The 12,791-nt window shown below is 45.1% G+C and overlaps 1 protein-coding gene and 1 long non-coding RNA gene across 11 annotated transcripts in view; one reads left to right on the forward strand and one right to left on the reverse strand.

The window, feature by feature from the left end:
- The window catches only part of SBNO2 (strawberry notch homolog 2), a 126,996-nt gene that overhangs the window by 34,102 nt on the left and 80,103 nt on the right, over window positions 1-12,791 (reverse strand). For 9 of the 10 annotated variants that reach the window (XM_077842129.1, XM_077842132.1, XM_077842123.1 and 6 more), the window contains one exon: window positions 1,513-1,674. In XM_077842129.1, the coding sequence (XP_077698255.1) occupies window positions 1,513-1,674 (162 nt within the window). Of the gene's footprint in view, window positions 1-1,512; window positions 1,675-11,778; window positions 11,922-12,791 lie in introns of those variants that run through there. The other variant, XM_077842133.1, reaches the window with a different exon arrangement.
- Window positions 1-12,791, forward strand: part of LOC144280247 (uncharacterized) — a 47,331-nt gene that overhangs the window by 24,226 nt on the left and 10,314 nt on the right. The window lies entirely within an intron of this gene.

Here is a 12,791-nt window from a genome sequence, read left to right on the forward strand (position 1 = left end):
TTAGAAAACATACACTCAAAGGAGCTACATTCTTAACAGTGTTTTAAGCTTCCACGTTAAAAAAAATAAATGAAAGAATGGGCATAATAAGACATCAGCAACTTCAATGCATCCAAGTGTGGTCTCTTCAGACATTTCTTTGATTAAAACAGTTCAGTTCTTCCTTTCCCCTCAAGCGTCTTGTGCTCTATGTTCAAACTTGTCTAGTTACTGGCCTATCTACCTTCGGCTATGTCTAAACTACAAGCTAGGGCTGTGCATACTTGAGCTAGCGTAAGTACAAACAGCAGCGTAGACATGGTAGCAGTGAGTACAAACTCACCTGAAACCAGTGAGTCTGCTCGAAGAGAGCATGTCAGAGTTACAATTTAAGGCCAGAAGAGATCACCAGATAATCTAGTCTGAACTCCTGCATATCACAGGCCACCAACATCATCCATCACCTACACACTAAACCCAAGACTGAGCATGGGAATCGCACCCCTAGCTCGTATTGCAGACATAGCCTTAGATCAGCGGTTCTCAAATTGTGGATCGGGACCCCAAAGTGGGTGGCAACCCGGTTTTAATGGGGTCGCTAAGGCTGGCGTTAGACTTGCTTTCCACAGGGGTCTGTATGACAGCTAACAAAGGACAGTGGTGTACTGGGAAACAAAGTGCATGATAGTGAGCACTCACTATGAAATCAAAACTAGAGATTTGTCACATTTCTGTGCTACCAGTTCATCTAACTATCCAAACTCCTCCCCAATACAGTGGCTGATATTAGGTTGTACAATAATAAATGAGCAGTACTAATTAACTGGATGGAAAGGAGGGAGTGGGATGTTGTTTAATGGGCATCCACACTAAAAACTAGAGTGTTTTGGAGCTACTTTCAAAACAATATAGGGTTTGAATTTTCCTGCTGTCACAAAAGAAGAAGAAATATTTGCCATAGAAAAGGAATGTATGATAGACATAGGTACTGGGACAGCTCAACGTAGCATAACGATTTAGCTGAAAATATTTCTAATGGACCCAACGCAACATACACTGTAGCTACCCTTCCTGTGGGCAGCTTGATGGCTGAATGTCCTAAGAACACACTTTCACTGGGATGCTGAACATACCTACTTCACCAGGCTGTGGGGAGGCTAAGCTAATGTTTGTACAGTGCTTTGAAAGAGTGCAAAGTATTACTTACAGGTGTGTACTCATTTCAATGGACTACGCCAGTGTAACAAGTACGCTGAAGGTCCCACAATGAAGAGGTTCAAAATCAGGGACTGAACCTGATTTCAAAGCTGGAGCCCTTTGAAATGTCATTAGAATGGGGTGTCCAGAGCCCTCCCTGAGACACTGAATCAGCCTCACTGGCAGCAGCACATCATCTGGGTCTCAAGGGAGGACTGCTTCACCCCTAATGGATTTCCTAATTCCTGGGGCAGATATTTGGTAACAGAGCTGCAAGATCAGGTCTTGAGACTTGAATTTCTGAGTGGGGAGGAAAGGAGAGGGACTTTCACTGACCTCTATTTGGTTCTGTTGTGACGTGTTTATATCCCATATTGTTGGCACATGGTTCAGGCTGTCGGCAGGCAGGAAGTCCTGAGCATCAGCAATGTCGGAGAGGGAGTCTGCGGGGGATGAGAAGAGGGAGTTGTTGGAGAGCTCATCGAGGTATGAAGAATCCTGAAATGGAAAGAAAAGCCCTTGGTTACAGGAGATAACAAGGTGCCTCAAGGTTCTGTCTTGTACTCACGTGCACAGACTGAGTTTAATTTCATAATATTAAATGGACAGCTTTGTTACATCTATGCTCCATGGTGCTTAGAAATGAACTGGTAAACCAAGACAGTCACTCAGAACAGCTGGGTTAAAATCTATAATCCCAGTTTCTTGACACAGTAGGAAAAAGTGCTGGTGCAATGTACAGGAACCCAAGTCAGACTCTTTGGAAACACTTTTAGGTTGTGACTCGCCAAGTGCAAATCAGTATGAGAGAGGATCAAAGGACAGGACAGCACCAGTCACTCTGATCTTCATATTTAATTAAAAAAACCTGAGCACTAGTGAAAGGTGCCAGATCTAAAGTCCTCTACGTATCCACAAAACAGGTACAGCATAGATAGCAACAGCACTAACTATTCTCCCATCCCAACATGATGCTACCTATCACTTACTATTATTTGTATTACAATAGCACCTAGAGGCCCCAGCCAAGATCAGAACTCCATCATGCCAGGTGCTGCACCAAAATTTAGCAAGAGACAGTCCTGCCACAAAAAGCTTACAGTCTAAGCAGACAAGTCAGTCAAAGGGAGGATTATCAGCCCCATTTTACAGCTGGGGAACTGAGGCCCAGAACGATGAAGTGACTTGCCAAGGTCACGCAGGGAGCCTGTAGCAGAACTGAGAATAGAACTCAGGTCTCCTGAGTCCCAGTCCAGGGCCTTGACCACAAGGCCACCCCTTCCTCAACTGGACAAAAAGGGAGCACCTTTCAGTTAAGGGGTCACTCTCCATCCTTAATCATTCCTTGGTGTCTCTGCTGAGACTGCCCACGATAGCTCTACTTTGCGCCAGTCCAGTTATGATGGTTTGGAGCATGTGAACGCCTCGTAACTAAGAACTGGAATGAGCCCCACCCCATGCCATTTACAATCTCCTCCACTTCTCCATCCAGCTCCTTATTTGGTTGTATGATCTCCAAATAGGCACGACAACCAAAAGCCAAGAATGCAGGTCTAAACAGAGAGTCTATTGGGAAACTTGCGTAGAACGCTATCCCCGCCTAGCACACTGCCTGATTCTACCCATTGACTTCATTCACTCTCGCCATTAAATCTCTCTGTAAAACACAGAGGGAAAGGTCAGCCTTCTGTTTACCTTACAGCAGTTTATCTTAAAGTGCCGTGCTATGCCGTCCAGTACTCAGGTGGAGAAGTATTAGTGTGCTGCAGGTATTGCAGGATGGACCAATAGGTCCTTCCGTCTCTACCATGAGGAGTCTGCCAATATAAACAGCTTGCTATTTCTTGTGAGGGGGTGAAATTTGTAGACATGAAGACAATTTAGGCCCTTTGTTGCTGCTAGGACAGATAACCAAATATCTGTGGTGGCATCCCAGTATGGCTGCCAACAGGCCTCTGATACGAGCTGTCTTTGCACTTCATTTCCAGTTAAAGGCCTGTTTTCTACTGATCTAGCTGCAGAATAGGAAGACAGCCAAAGGATTTTAAAGTCCTCGCCCTGACTGAGAAAGCTGTCTGGAACTGTATCCCTGATGATGCCACAGCACGACTGGTTGCTAAGCTCCGTGACTTTATCCTCACGCACAATTATTTCAAATTTGGTGACCATAGACACCTCCAGACCCGTGGCACCGCTATGGGCACCCGCATGGCCCCACAATATGCCAACATTTTTATGGCTGACCTGGAACAATGCTTCCTCAGCTCTCGTCCACTCACGCCCCTTCTCTACCTACGCTACATTGATGACATCTTCATCATCTGGACCCATGGGAAGGAAACCCTGGAAGAACTCCACCACGATTTCAATAGCTTCCACCCCACCATCAACCTCAGCCTGGACCAATCTACACGGGAGGTCCACTTCCTGGACACCATGGTACAAATAAGCGACGGTCACGTTAACACCACCCTATACCGAAAATCCACCGACCGCTATGTCTACCTTCATGCCTCCAGCTTCCATCCCGGACATACCACACGATCCATTGTCTACAGCCAAGCACGGAGGTACAACCCCATTTTCTCCAACCCCTCAGACAGAGACCAACACCTACAAGATCTTCATCAAGCATTCTCAAAACCACGATACTCACACGAGGAAATAAGGAAACAGATCAACAGAGTCAGACGTGTACCCAGAAGCCTCCTGCTGCAAGACAAGCCCAAGAAAGAAACCAACAGAACTCCACTGGCCATCACATACAGTCCTCGGCTAAAACCTCTCCAACGCATCATCAGTGATCTACAAACCATCCTGGACAACGATTCCTCACTTTCGCAGGCCTTGGGAGGCAGGCCAGTCCTCGCCCACAGACAACCCGCCAACCTGAAGCATATTCTCACCAGCAACTACACACCACACCATAGTAACTCTAACTCAGGAACCAATCCATGCAACAAACCTGGATGCCAACTCTGCCCACATATCTACACTAGAGACACCATCACAGGACCTAACTAGATCAGCCACACCATCATTGGTTCATTCACCTGCACATCCACCATATAATATACGCCATCATGTGCCAGCAATGCCCCTCTGCTATGTACATCGGCCAAACTGGACAGTCCCTATGTAAAAGGATAAATGGACACAAATCAGATATTAGGAAAGGCAATATACAAAAACCTAGTTTCTCCTCCCTTGGTGTTCACACCTCAACTGCTAGAAGAGGGCCTCATCCTCCCTGATTGAACTAACCTCGTTATCCCTAGCCTGATCCTTGCTTGCATATTTATACCTGTCTCTGGAAATTTCCACTACATGCATCCGATGAAGTGGGTATTCACCCACGAAAGCTTAGGCTCCAATATGTCTGTTAGTCTATAAGGTGCCACAGGACTCTTTGCTGAATTCCCTTGGGTTGTTCCTGAGGGTTTCTGGTCCAAAGCTAGGGAAGACTCCCTCCTGATTGCTATTTTGCAGTATTTAAAACCAGCAGGACTTGTCCTTTCATTCCCGTCCCAGCTAATATCTGATATGGCTCCCTGTAGCTACACTGGAGCTGTAGGTGTGGTAGCCAGCAGCTGACATGTGGAGCCCAGTATACAAAGTAAGAGAGGCTGTGGGAACCGTGAGTACACTGGGGATTACTGAAGCATTGACCGGGTACAGGCTGACTAACGGACATGGGAGTAGCGCTTACACGGCACTTTTAGACAGGTACTCCCATCCTCCCTGTGAGGGATCAATGCTTGTGTGAATGCATCGCTCTTACCAGTCTTCCCCCCCAACGAGGGAAGCTCAGGCGCCCATTTAGGGTTCTAGCTCTTAACAGTCCTGTGGCTGTGTTTTGGGTCACCCAGCACCAGGAGTTTTCAAAAACTGAATTCAACATTTGGGTTTGTCATGTTGGAATTAAACAGTCTCCAGAAACAAGAGTCACACTACAGAGTAATGACAGGGAAAGTATCTGGGTAAGTACCACCATTGATATCCTCCTCCTTGACCAGACGCAGTGTCAACGTGTCCATTCAGAGAGACTCCATACCACAAGAATTGGCCTCCAGCTGTGCCTGACATACAGAAGTGCTCTGGGCCTGCCAGCTCTGCTCCTAACAGAATGGGAGCTAGCTGAACAATACAAGGCGCTGTCACCCCAGTCCACGCACACGAAGCTAAAGGAGCACAAGGCCAGGTTCAAAGACTACTCCCAGTCTCCCCAACAACAGCAAAACGCCCCCCTTCCTGTAATCTAATATAGGGCTTAACTAAAGAATTGCAGGACAGTCAATGTCGTACTGAAGCTAGAGTTATTCATACAATTAAGATATTTTTAAATTAATCTCCCAGCTCTCAAGATCTGTGTCACCTTCAACTATCCCACCTAATTCCAATCCCCTGCAATGCCACCAGCTGAGCAACTCAACTTTCCATGCTGCTGAAATGTGTCAAGTCACCTCACTGCTTTTCCTCTTTCCCAACTCTCACTTCCAAGAACAAATCCTACTGGAGTGTAATGGTCCCTGCTGCCTGGGACCACCCTCAAAATCTAGCCTCCTGTACTAGATCTGCAACCCTGGAAAGAGCAAAGATATGGGCCATGTAGAATTTAATTTATGGAACCAAAACCCCCCAGTGCAACAATTGTTCTGTTTACTCAGAGGTACAAAAACAAGTGAGAGAGAATTCTTCTCGATACAATCAGTTCCAAGTATTTAACACATCAGGGCCTATTCAATGAATGAAAGAGTGAGGGCTGGACAGAACCTCTCAGCAGTAGCTCTCACAGGAAAACTGCACCCGTTTCAGGTGGCTCAGTGATTCTGCAGAAGTTACTCACAGAACACCAGCTAAAGAGGCAGTAGTTGTGCTTCCCTGTATGTCTACAGAGCACTTAGCACATCTGGGAGCTACGGTAATACAAGTAAGTGAGGGGAGAGATTTTTCTCCTAGAACTTCAGTCCAGAAATCCATAGCTATAGCGGTGGGGTCTGTCATTGTTCTGTCCACGTGACGTAGAACAGCCACGGCTAAAATGTCCAGTCCTGAGACAAGGCTGTGCTAGTTTCAGTAATTCTTTAAAAGATCCTGAATGCGAATACAGAGGAGCCCAACCCAGGACTGGTCATTTCAGGAGAATCACTTGGTATTTGACTGTCAGGGAGAAAAGCAGACACCTGCTTCTGCTCATCTTTCACAGCGCAGGGGTTGTTTGCAAGTTACTGAGCGGCATGCCAGTGTGCAAATCTGTTAGTCTCTAATTTGTTAGTCTCTAAGGTGCCACAAGTCCTCCTTTTCTTTAGGCCAGAGTGTGAATCTGTAGCACAGCAGCCTGCCTCGCAGTGACATCCTGTGTGGACACTACTACAGCACAGGTTTCAGAGGAGCAGCCGTGTTAGTCTGTATTCGCAAAAAGAAAAGGAGGACTTGTGGCACCTTAGAGACTAACCAATTTATTTGAGCATAAGCTATTTTCCACAGTATGCATCCGATGAAGTGAGCTGTAGCTCACGAAAGCTTATGTTCAAATAAATTGGTTAGTCTCTAAGGTGCCACAAGTACTCCTTTTCTTTTTACTGCAGCACAGTGAAAGTTCCCTATTGCTTCAAAGTGCAGTTTGCTAAGCTGTGCTCCAGGATTTTCACTGAAGTGTAGCAGTGTCCACACAGGACATTACTGCGCAGCAAGCTGGTGCACTGCAGATTCATACCCTGGCTTGCCTCGCATTAATTTGTTGTGTAGATGAGCCCTCAGTCGAGGCAAGGAGGTGCAATAAAGAGTTCAGGTTCACATTACACAATGTGAGAACACGATCAACATTGCAACCCTGGTTTGGAATCTGGGAAAAGGACAGGGATTTGCTGAAAGCCGCAGAGCTAAATGATAAGCATCTGTATTTGTGTTCTCAGAGGGAGAGTGGGCATGGCGGAGACCTCACCTCAAATGAGAAAGGGCAAAAAGGACACACGCCGTAGGGCACAGGATGTAAGAACTATTTAGTTTACACAGTGGTTCTCCAATATTTTTACTGTGGAGACCCCTTCATAGCCCCTCTCACAGATGGATCCACCTTAGTACTTAATTCAACACTTTTCAATCTGAGGACCACTGCCGGTTCCCAATCTACAGCATGAGAACAACCACAGCGTGGTCTCAAGGCATGAGCACGGGGCTAGGAGTCAGTAGGTCTTGGCTGTGCTGCTTACTCATTGTTTAGCCTTGGATAAGTCACTTCAACTTTGTCTCCACTTCCGCATCTGTAAAATAAGAATACTGCTACGTATCTCCTGCCTCCCATCTCCCAGAGGTGGTCTGAGAATTAGTTAATATCCATGCAGTGCTTTGAGCATAAGCATTAGTTTAATATAGGTAACAAAAATATCAGTGTAATTTACAGGTCTCGTGCAGCACCCCCCATGCTGCATCAACGCGCCCCCCCGCCCTCCGTGCCAGCTCCCAAGCCACTACTGCCTGCATTCCAGGGCTCCAGGAAAACTCAATTCTTCTACAACTCCCCCAAGAGCCAAGCTAAACTCCTCTTCTTCTAGGCTTCTCAGAACTGTCTCTCTTCCCTGATCCTCTCACACTGTAGCTCTTGAGGGCAGGGACTATTTTTATTTTTGTCTGAGATAGCGCTAAGCACAGGGTAAAGACTTCAGAGGTACACTCATACCCGGCAATGGGCTTTGGATCAGGCCCATACTAAACAGGAACACAGCACTTCTTGTTTCTTGCTCAGACTCTGAAGTGTAGCTCCTGCCCCGTAGCAACCTACTGACCAAAAATGACTTATCAGAGAAGTTAGCAATGGAGTCTGGTCCCTTCCCTTGTTCCACCAAGTGCAGGACTGTTCTCGGTCCCTAAAGAATACTCTCCAAGGGCTAGTCTAACAGTCTTGTTTTAAATGCCATATGATGAGGCTTAGTATATTAGATGATCAAAATGAATCACAAGAAGAAAAGAAATACACAGTAAAGTACAATTTACAAGAGTAAAAGTGTCCCTGGGAGCCAGCTCTTACTGGCTAGTGAATAACCATCCTGAATACGACTGTCTTAGTCACTTAGTGAGAGTATAAGCGAGCAGTGATAGCAGAGGACTTTATTTTATATCACGAAAACTGAGAAATGCCAAGGAACTCTAGGAAACATCCTCAATCTTCAAAGCAAAAGCCCTACTCATAGTAATCACACCGGGAACTTGCCTGAGCAAGCGGGACACGACAGCAAACACCACGGTCACGTGCCAGCGACAGCCAGGGCCAAGGAGCCATCCCAGCTAGGTGAGTTTTATTAATTTGTTTTTCCTCTGGAAGGGGATCAGCTCAGGAGCAAATGTTTGCAAACACATGTGGCAGAAGTGGAGGAAGAAGGAAGTGGCAGCGAGGACACAGGAGAGTGGCAGCTATGAAGGCAGATAGAGTAGCCATTCTCCATTAGCCCTGAGGGAGCAGAGTGACAGGTGGGCACTCACCATGCAATCTGCTGAACGCTCACCCTGCAGTAGGGCAAACACCCAGACACGAGTGAGCTCATTAGGTCTTCTTGATGCGAACCCCCTTTGCCCAGCCTCTCGCGACTAACCTATCCAACTCTTTGCTTGTCACTTTGGGCTGAGACAGGGAATAGGAAATTAACTCCAATGTCAGACATATTAGTGTTGAAAATGACCTCTTGACTCATGCTAGATTTCTGCCCCAGGAGGCTCACAATGTAATTCAGGCAGATGGAATATGCCAGTTTGTTTAAATGCAAATGGACCCATACACTTAATTTGTGCACCTTCAGTATCAGCAATTCCACAACCAGCCTTGAGGTTATTCCATTGTCTCATAGGGAGCTCCGGGAACTATTTTAGTTTCCAGGGACAGAAAGCAAAGGAAAGGACACTAGTTAATTAAGGCTATGTCCACACAGTGCACCTTACAACGGCACGGCTGTGCCGCTGCAGCCGTACCGTTCTAAGGTGCATTGTGTGGCCTCTCTTTATCGCCAGGAGGGAGCTCTCCCGGTGACAAAATAAAAGCACCTCCAATGAAAGGCGGTAGTTTTGTCACCAGGAGCGCGGCTCCCGCCACTGAAGCGCTGTCCACACCGGTGCTTATTGTCGTTAAAACTTTTGTGGTTCCGGGCTGTGCGGTTTTTTCACACCCCTGAGCTATAAGCATTTTAACATCAAGAAGGCCAGTACAGACTTGCCCTCGGCCAACAGCTTGTGAAAAGCAGAGAAGGAGGGTCAGAGTTTAAACACCATGAAGTGTCCCCTTCTGCAATGTGACTGTTCTAAATGGGATACATCTAGCACCCCCCATAAAAGGGCATTATCACCTGGTAATGAGAGGGAGTTTAATCTATGCTGGCTACAGGGAGGTCTTTAGTAGAAAGGTGTCAAATCCCGGATAAGCAGCTGGGAAAAACGGGAAACAAGACTGAGCGGTGGGGCGGGAGGGGACCAGGACACAGATGGTTAAGTTAACAGTGGAGGGTAGGGAAGTCAGAGCAATAGAGGTGCAGCAAGGACTCAAAAGAGGAGTAGGTTCCAAGCTCCTGTGACAAGATCCCTGATTTGGAAAGAGTGTTGTTTGCTGTGCTGCCTTTTGCCCCTCTGGAAATGGGTAGCACCTGAGCACTGTAAATCCTTTTGTTGGTGAAGTGGCTTAACACCCTACAGTGGCCACCTGGACAAGGTGTTCTGGAGCGATCAACCCATTTAATCCTCCAGGTGCTTGTTTTGTTCTGCTCCAGACTGACTAGTAGTAGTTAGCACCTCCCATCAGAGTAGATAGAAACTTAGAGATAGTTATTTTCCACTTTACAGAAAGAGAAACTGAAGCGGATGGAATTCTTAGGGTTTATCTAATCCAGGCAAATTGTGCTGGAATAAGATAGGCTGTGAACTTAAAAGCACCACAGCTATTCCAGAATAACTCCCCGTGTGGACAAGAATTTATTCAGGAATAAGAGTGTCCTTTTCTGGTTTAGTTTAATCCACTTCCACAGTCTGAACTGCAAATTCTGGATGAGCCCATTATGAGTAGGCCTTTCGGCAGGAGGTTATAAGGGAGAGAGGCAGGACTACGTGTCCCTGATCTCTACATTGTGGCATTACAAGCTCATCAGCTCATTCTGGGCAAGCACAGAGAATGTCTGTTTCAGAATTTAATTTCTGAATCCAATGCCTCCTGGCACAGATTTTTCCCAGTTTTTCCTATCGCAATGACAGGACGACGGAAATGGAAACAAAAGCATTTAAGTTTTTTCTGGTGAAAATAAAGTTCAGAACTAACAGTTCTGCAAGTTACAAAAGAAATGGGAGTTTATAGGAGTGCATTATAAAATGGTCAGTTAAAGGGCAACCCCTTTATAGAGGTTAAACATTTAATAGAGTTTTACAATGGGTGAACAGTAAGTCAATGGGGAAATATAGCTATGCAGATGCTGGCGATATCATCTCTCCAACGTGTTGTACATTTACAGCAAAGCTCAAATAGGTACAATTCACTGTTTTATTAATGTTCACGAAGTGCTTTGAGCACCTCAGTTCAAAACAAGCTGTGAAAAGATGATTTAGCAACAGGCTAGCTACCTGACTGCCTTCTGATTATTTCAGATTCCCAGTTCGGCTGTGGAAGGTATTAATGATGTACTGCATTCTAGCTAGCTTCTGACACTTTCCTAAAATGGATAAGTTATCGAAAGCAAGAATTGATTCACTCTTGAGAAAGTGATCAGAGGGAACAAGTGTAAAAGAAATATAGTTACACCTCTTTCTCCTCGCCACTAGAGCTCCGGTTTCTACTTCGGTCAAAGCAAATGTTTATTAAAATAAACGAAAGAACAGGTGAAATCTAACTATAGAAAGTGTGTGCACCTAAAAATATTTTATGACCATAAACCCATTGGTATGAATGGTTTATTTATTGGTAATCCCTCCCCATAGACAGAGGAAACATACTTCTTTTGCACAACCGTAGTCAGTTCCTCTACACTAAGGCAGGACAACACCTGTTCCATTTGGTCTTTTAAAATAATAATAATAAAAAAACAGCACAACACAAAAGCTGAAAAGCCAGTCAGCTACCATTCCATTTCTAAAGAACAAAGTAAGCAAACTGGGTTTCAGATTACTTTTTCATTTCTCCTTCTAATTTACTGAGCTGCAACTTGCCTGTGCAGTTAAGAGGAAGTTTTCTAGCCATGAAAATCAAAGTCCTTCCAACCATAATGCTATAAACTCACAGTCCTGGTTTGATTGGCAAGTGCTTCTCTGCCCTTCTGTATAAATTCTCTGAATTCGGAATAAAACTCTTGAATGCCTTTAGAGTTAAAAAAACACAGATTAATCTTCCACACTCCTTCCCCTCCTCAGAGTTTCAGAATTCTGACTGGTTAGGAGTGATGCGTGTGTTTTGAATATTTTCGCATAATACAGAGCGCAGCTTAAAAATAGTAACCCTTTCCTTATCCACTTACATCAAGAATTGTGGCTCTGAAATTCTATCTATGTATAAACAGGCACACATCCACAATAGCAGCTAAAAGATACCTATCCTACGAACAGAACGCAAACTATCAAGTGAAAAGAGGTAAATGTTACCTTGTAGAGAGATGAGACCTTTAGCCAAAATTGCATTTGGGACATTTTAAAACTGCATTCAACTCGTTACAAGAAGAGAACTCAGGCAAAACAATGAGCCGTGCTTTTTCAGTACATAACGGAGAAAGATCCTCATTCATGACAGCAGCAGCGGCAGCAGCCAGAGAAAGATCTCATGAAGGTTTAAAGAAATGTTACACGCCAAAGGAAGGAGTGAAAATGGTGGAAAAAAAGCCAGTCCATACAGTGCGGCTGTCCTAAGCCTGTAGAAATTTGCATACAGTGTTTAGTCATGAAGCAGAGTGCTCTTACTTCCTCTAAGTATGGGAGCTGACTTTCAGGAAATGATGCCTGCTTGGTAAGTCAGTGAAATTACTGGCAGTGCGATGAGAATTACTGTATGTGGTGTAATTCAACCACAGATACACTGTAAACAAAGCTGAGCTCCTCAATGTGTTCAGTTTGACTTGGGACAGAAGCAAAGTCTATGTCGAGTACTTATCTGTTCAATAAGCCAGCACATAGCTCATTTTCCCCCCCTTCAACCCGAGTCTGAGGAAAAATGCTAGCTTGGACAAAAGAAAAACATTTGCCATCTTTTTATTTGTTTTCCCTTTCCTCAGAGATTTAGGGGTTCAGATGAACCTGCCAGCTGTATTCCCTTCCTTCCTCGCCCGCCTGTTCCTCAACAAAAATAAGGCCCTTAGTTAATGGTGTGCTCTGAATGGTTATGATTTTACACACACCCCCTTCCCTTTCCAAATACTTCATTTTGAGCTTTCTGTATCTTTGCTGGTTAAGTAAAGATATTACTACTAGGGATAACCTGTTTTTGCTGCGGGATGGAGAAAGTAGAGAAGGGGACTAGAAGGAGGCATCTAAACAGGATTTCACTACAACAACTTTAACAAGAGACTGCCCTAAAGAAAAGGTAGATGCCAAAAGGAGAAGTAAAATGTTACTTGCAAAGTTTTGTGGTACGAGGAACCTGTAGTTTGAACGTATCTGTTTGG

Source organism: Eretmochelys imbricata, chromosome 25, assembly GCF_965152235.1.
Source record: "Eretmochelys imbricata isolate rEreImb1 chromosome 25, rEreImb1.hap1, whole genome shotgun sequence".
Lineage (NCBI taxonomy): Eukaryota > Metazoa > Chordata > Testudines > Cheloniidae > Eretmochelys > Eretmochelys imbricata.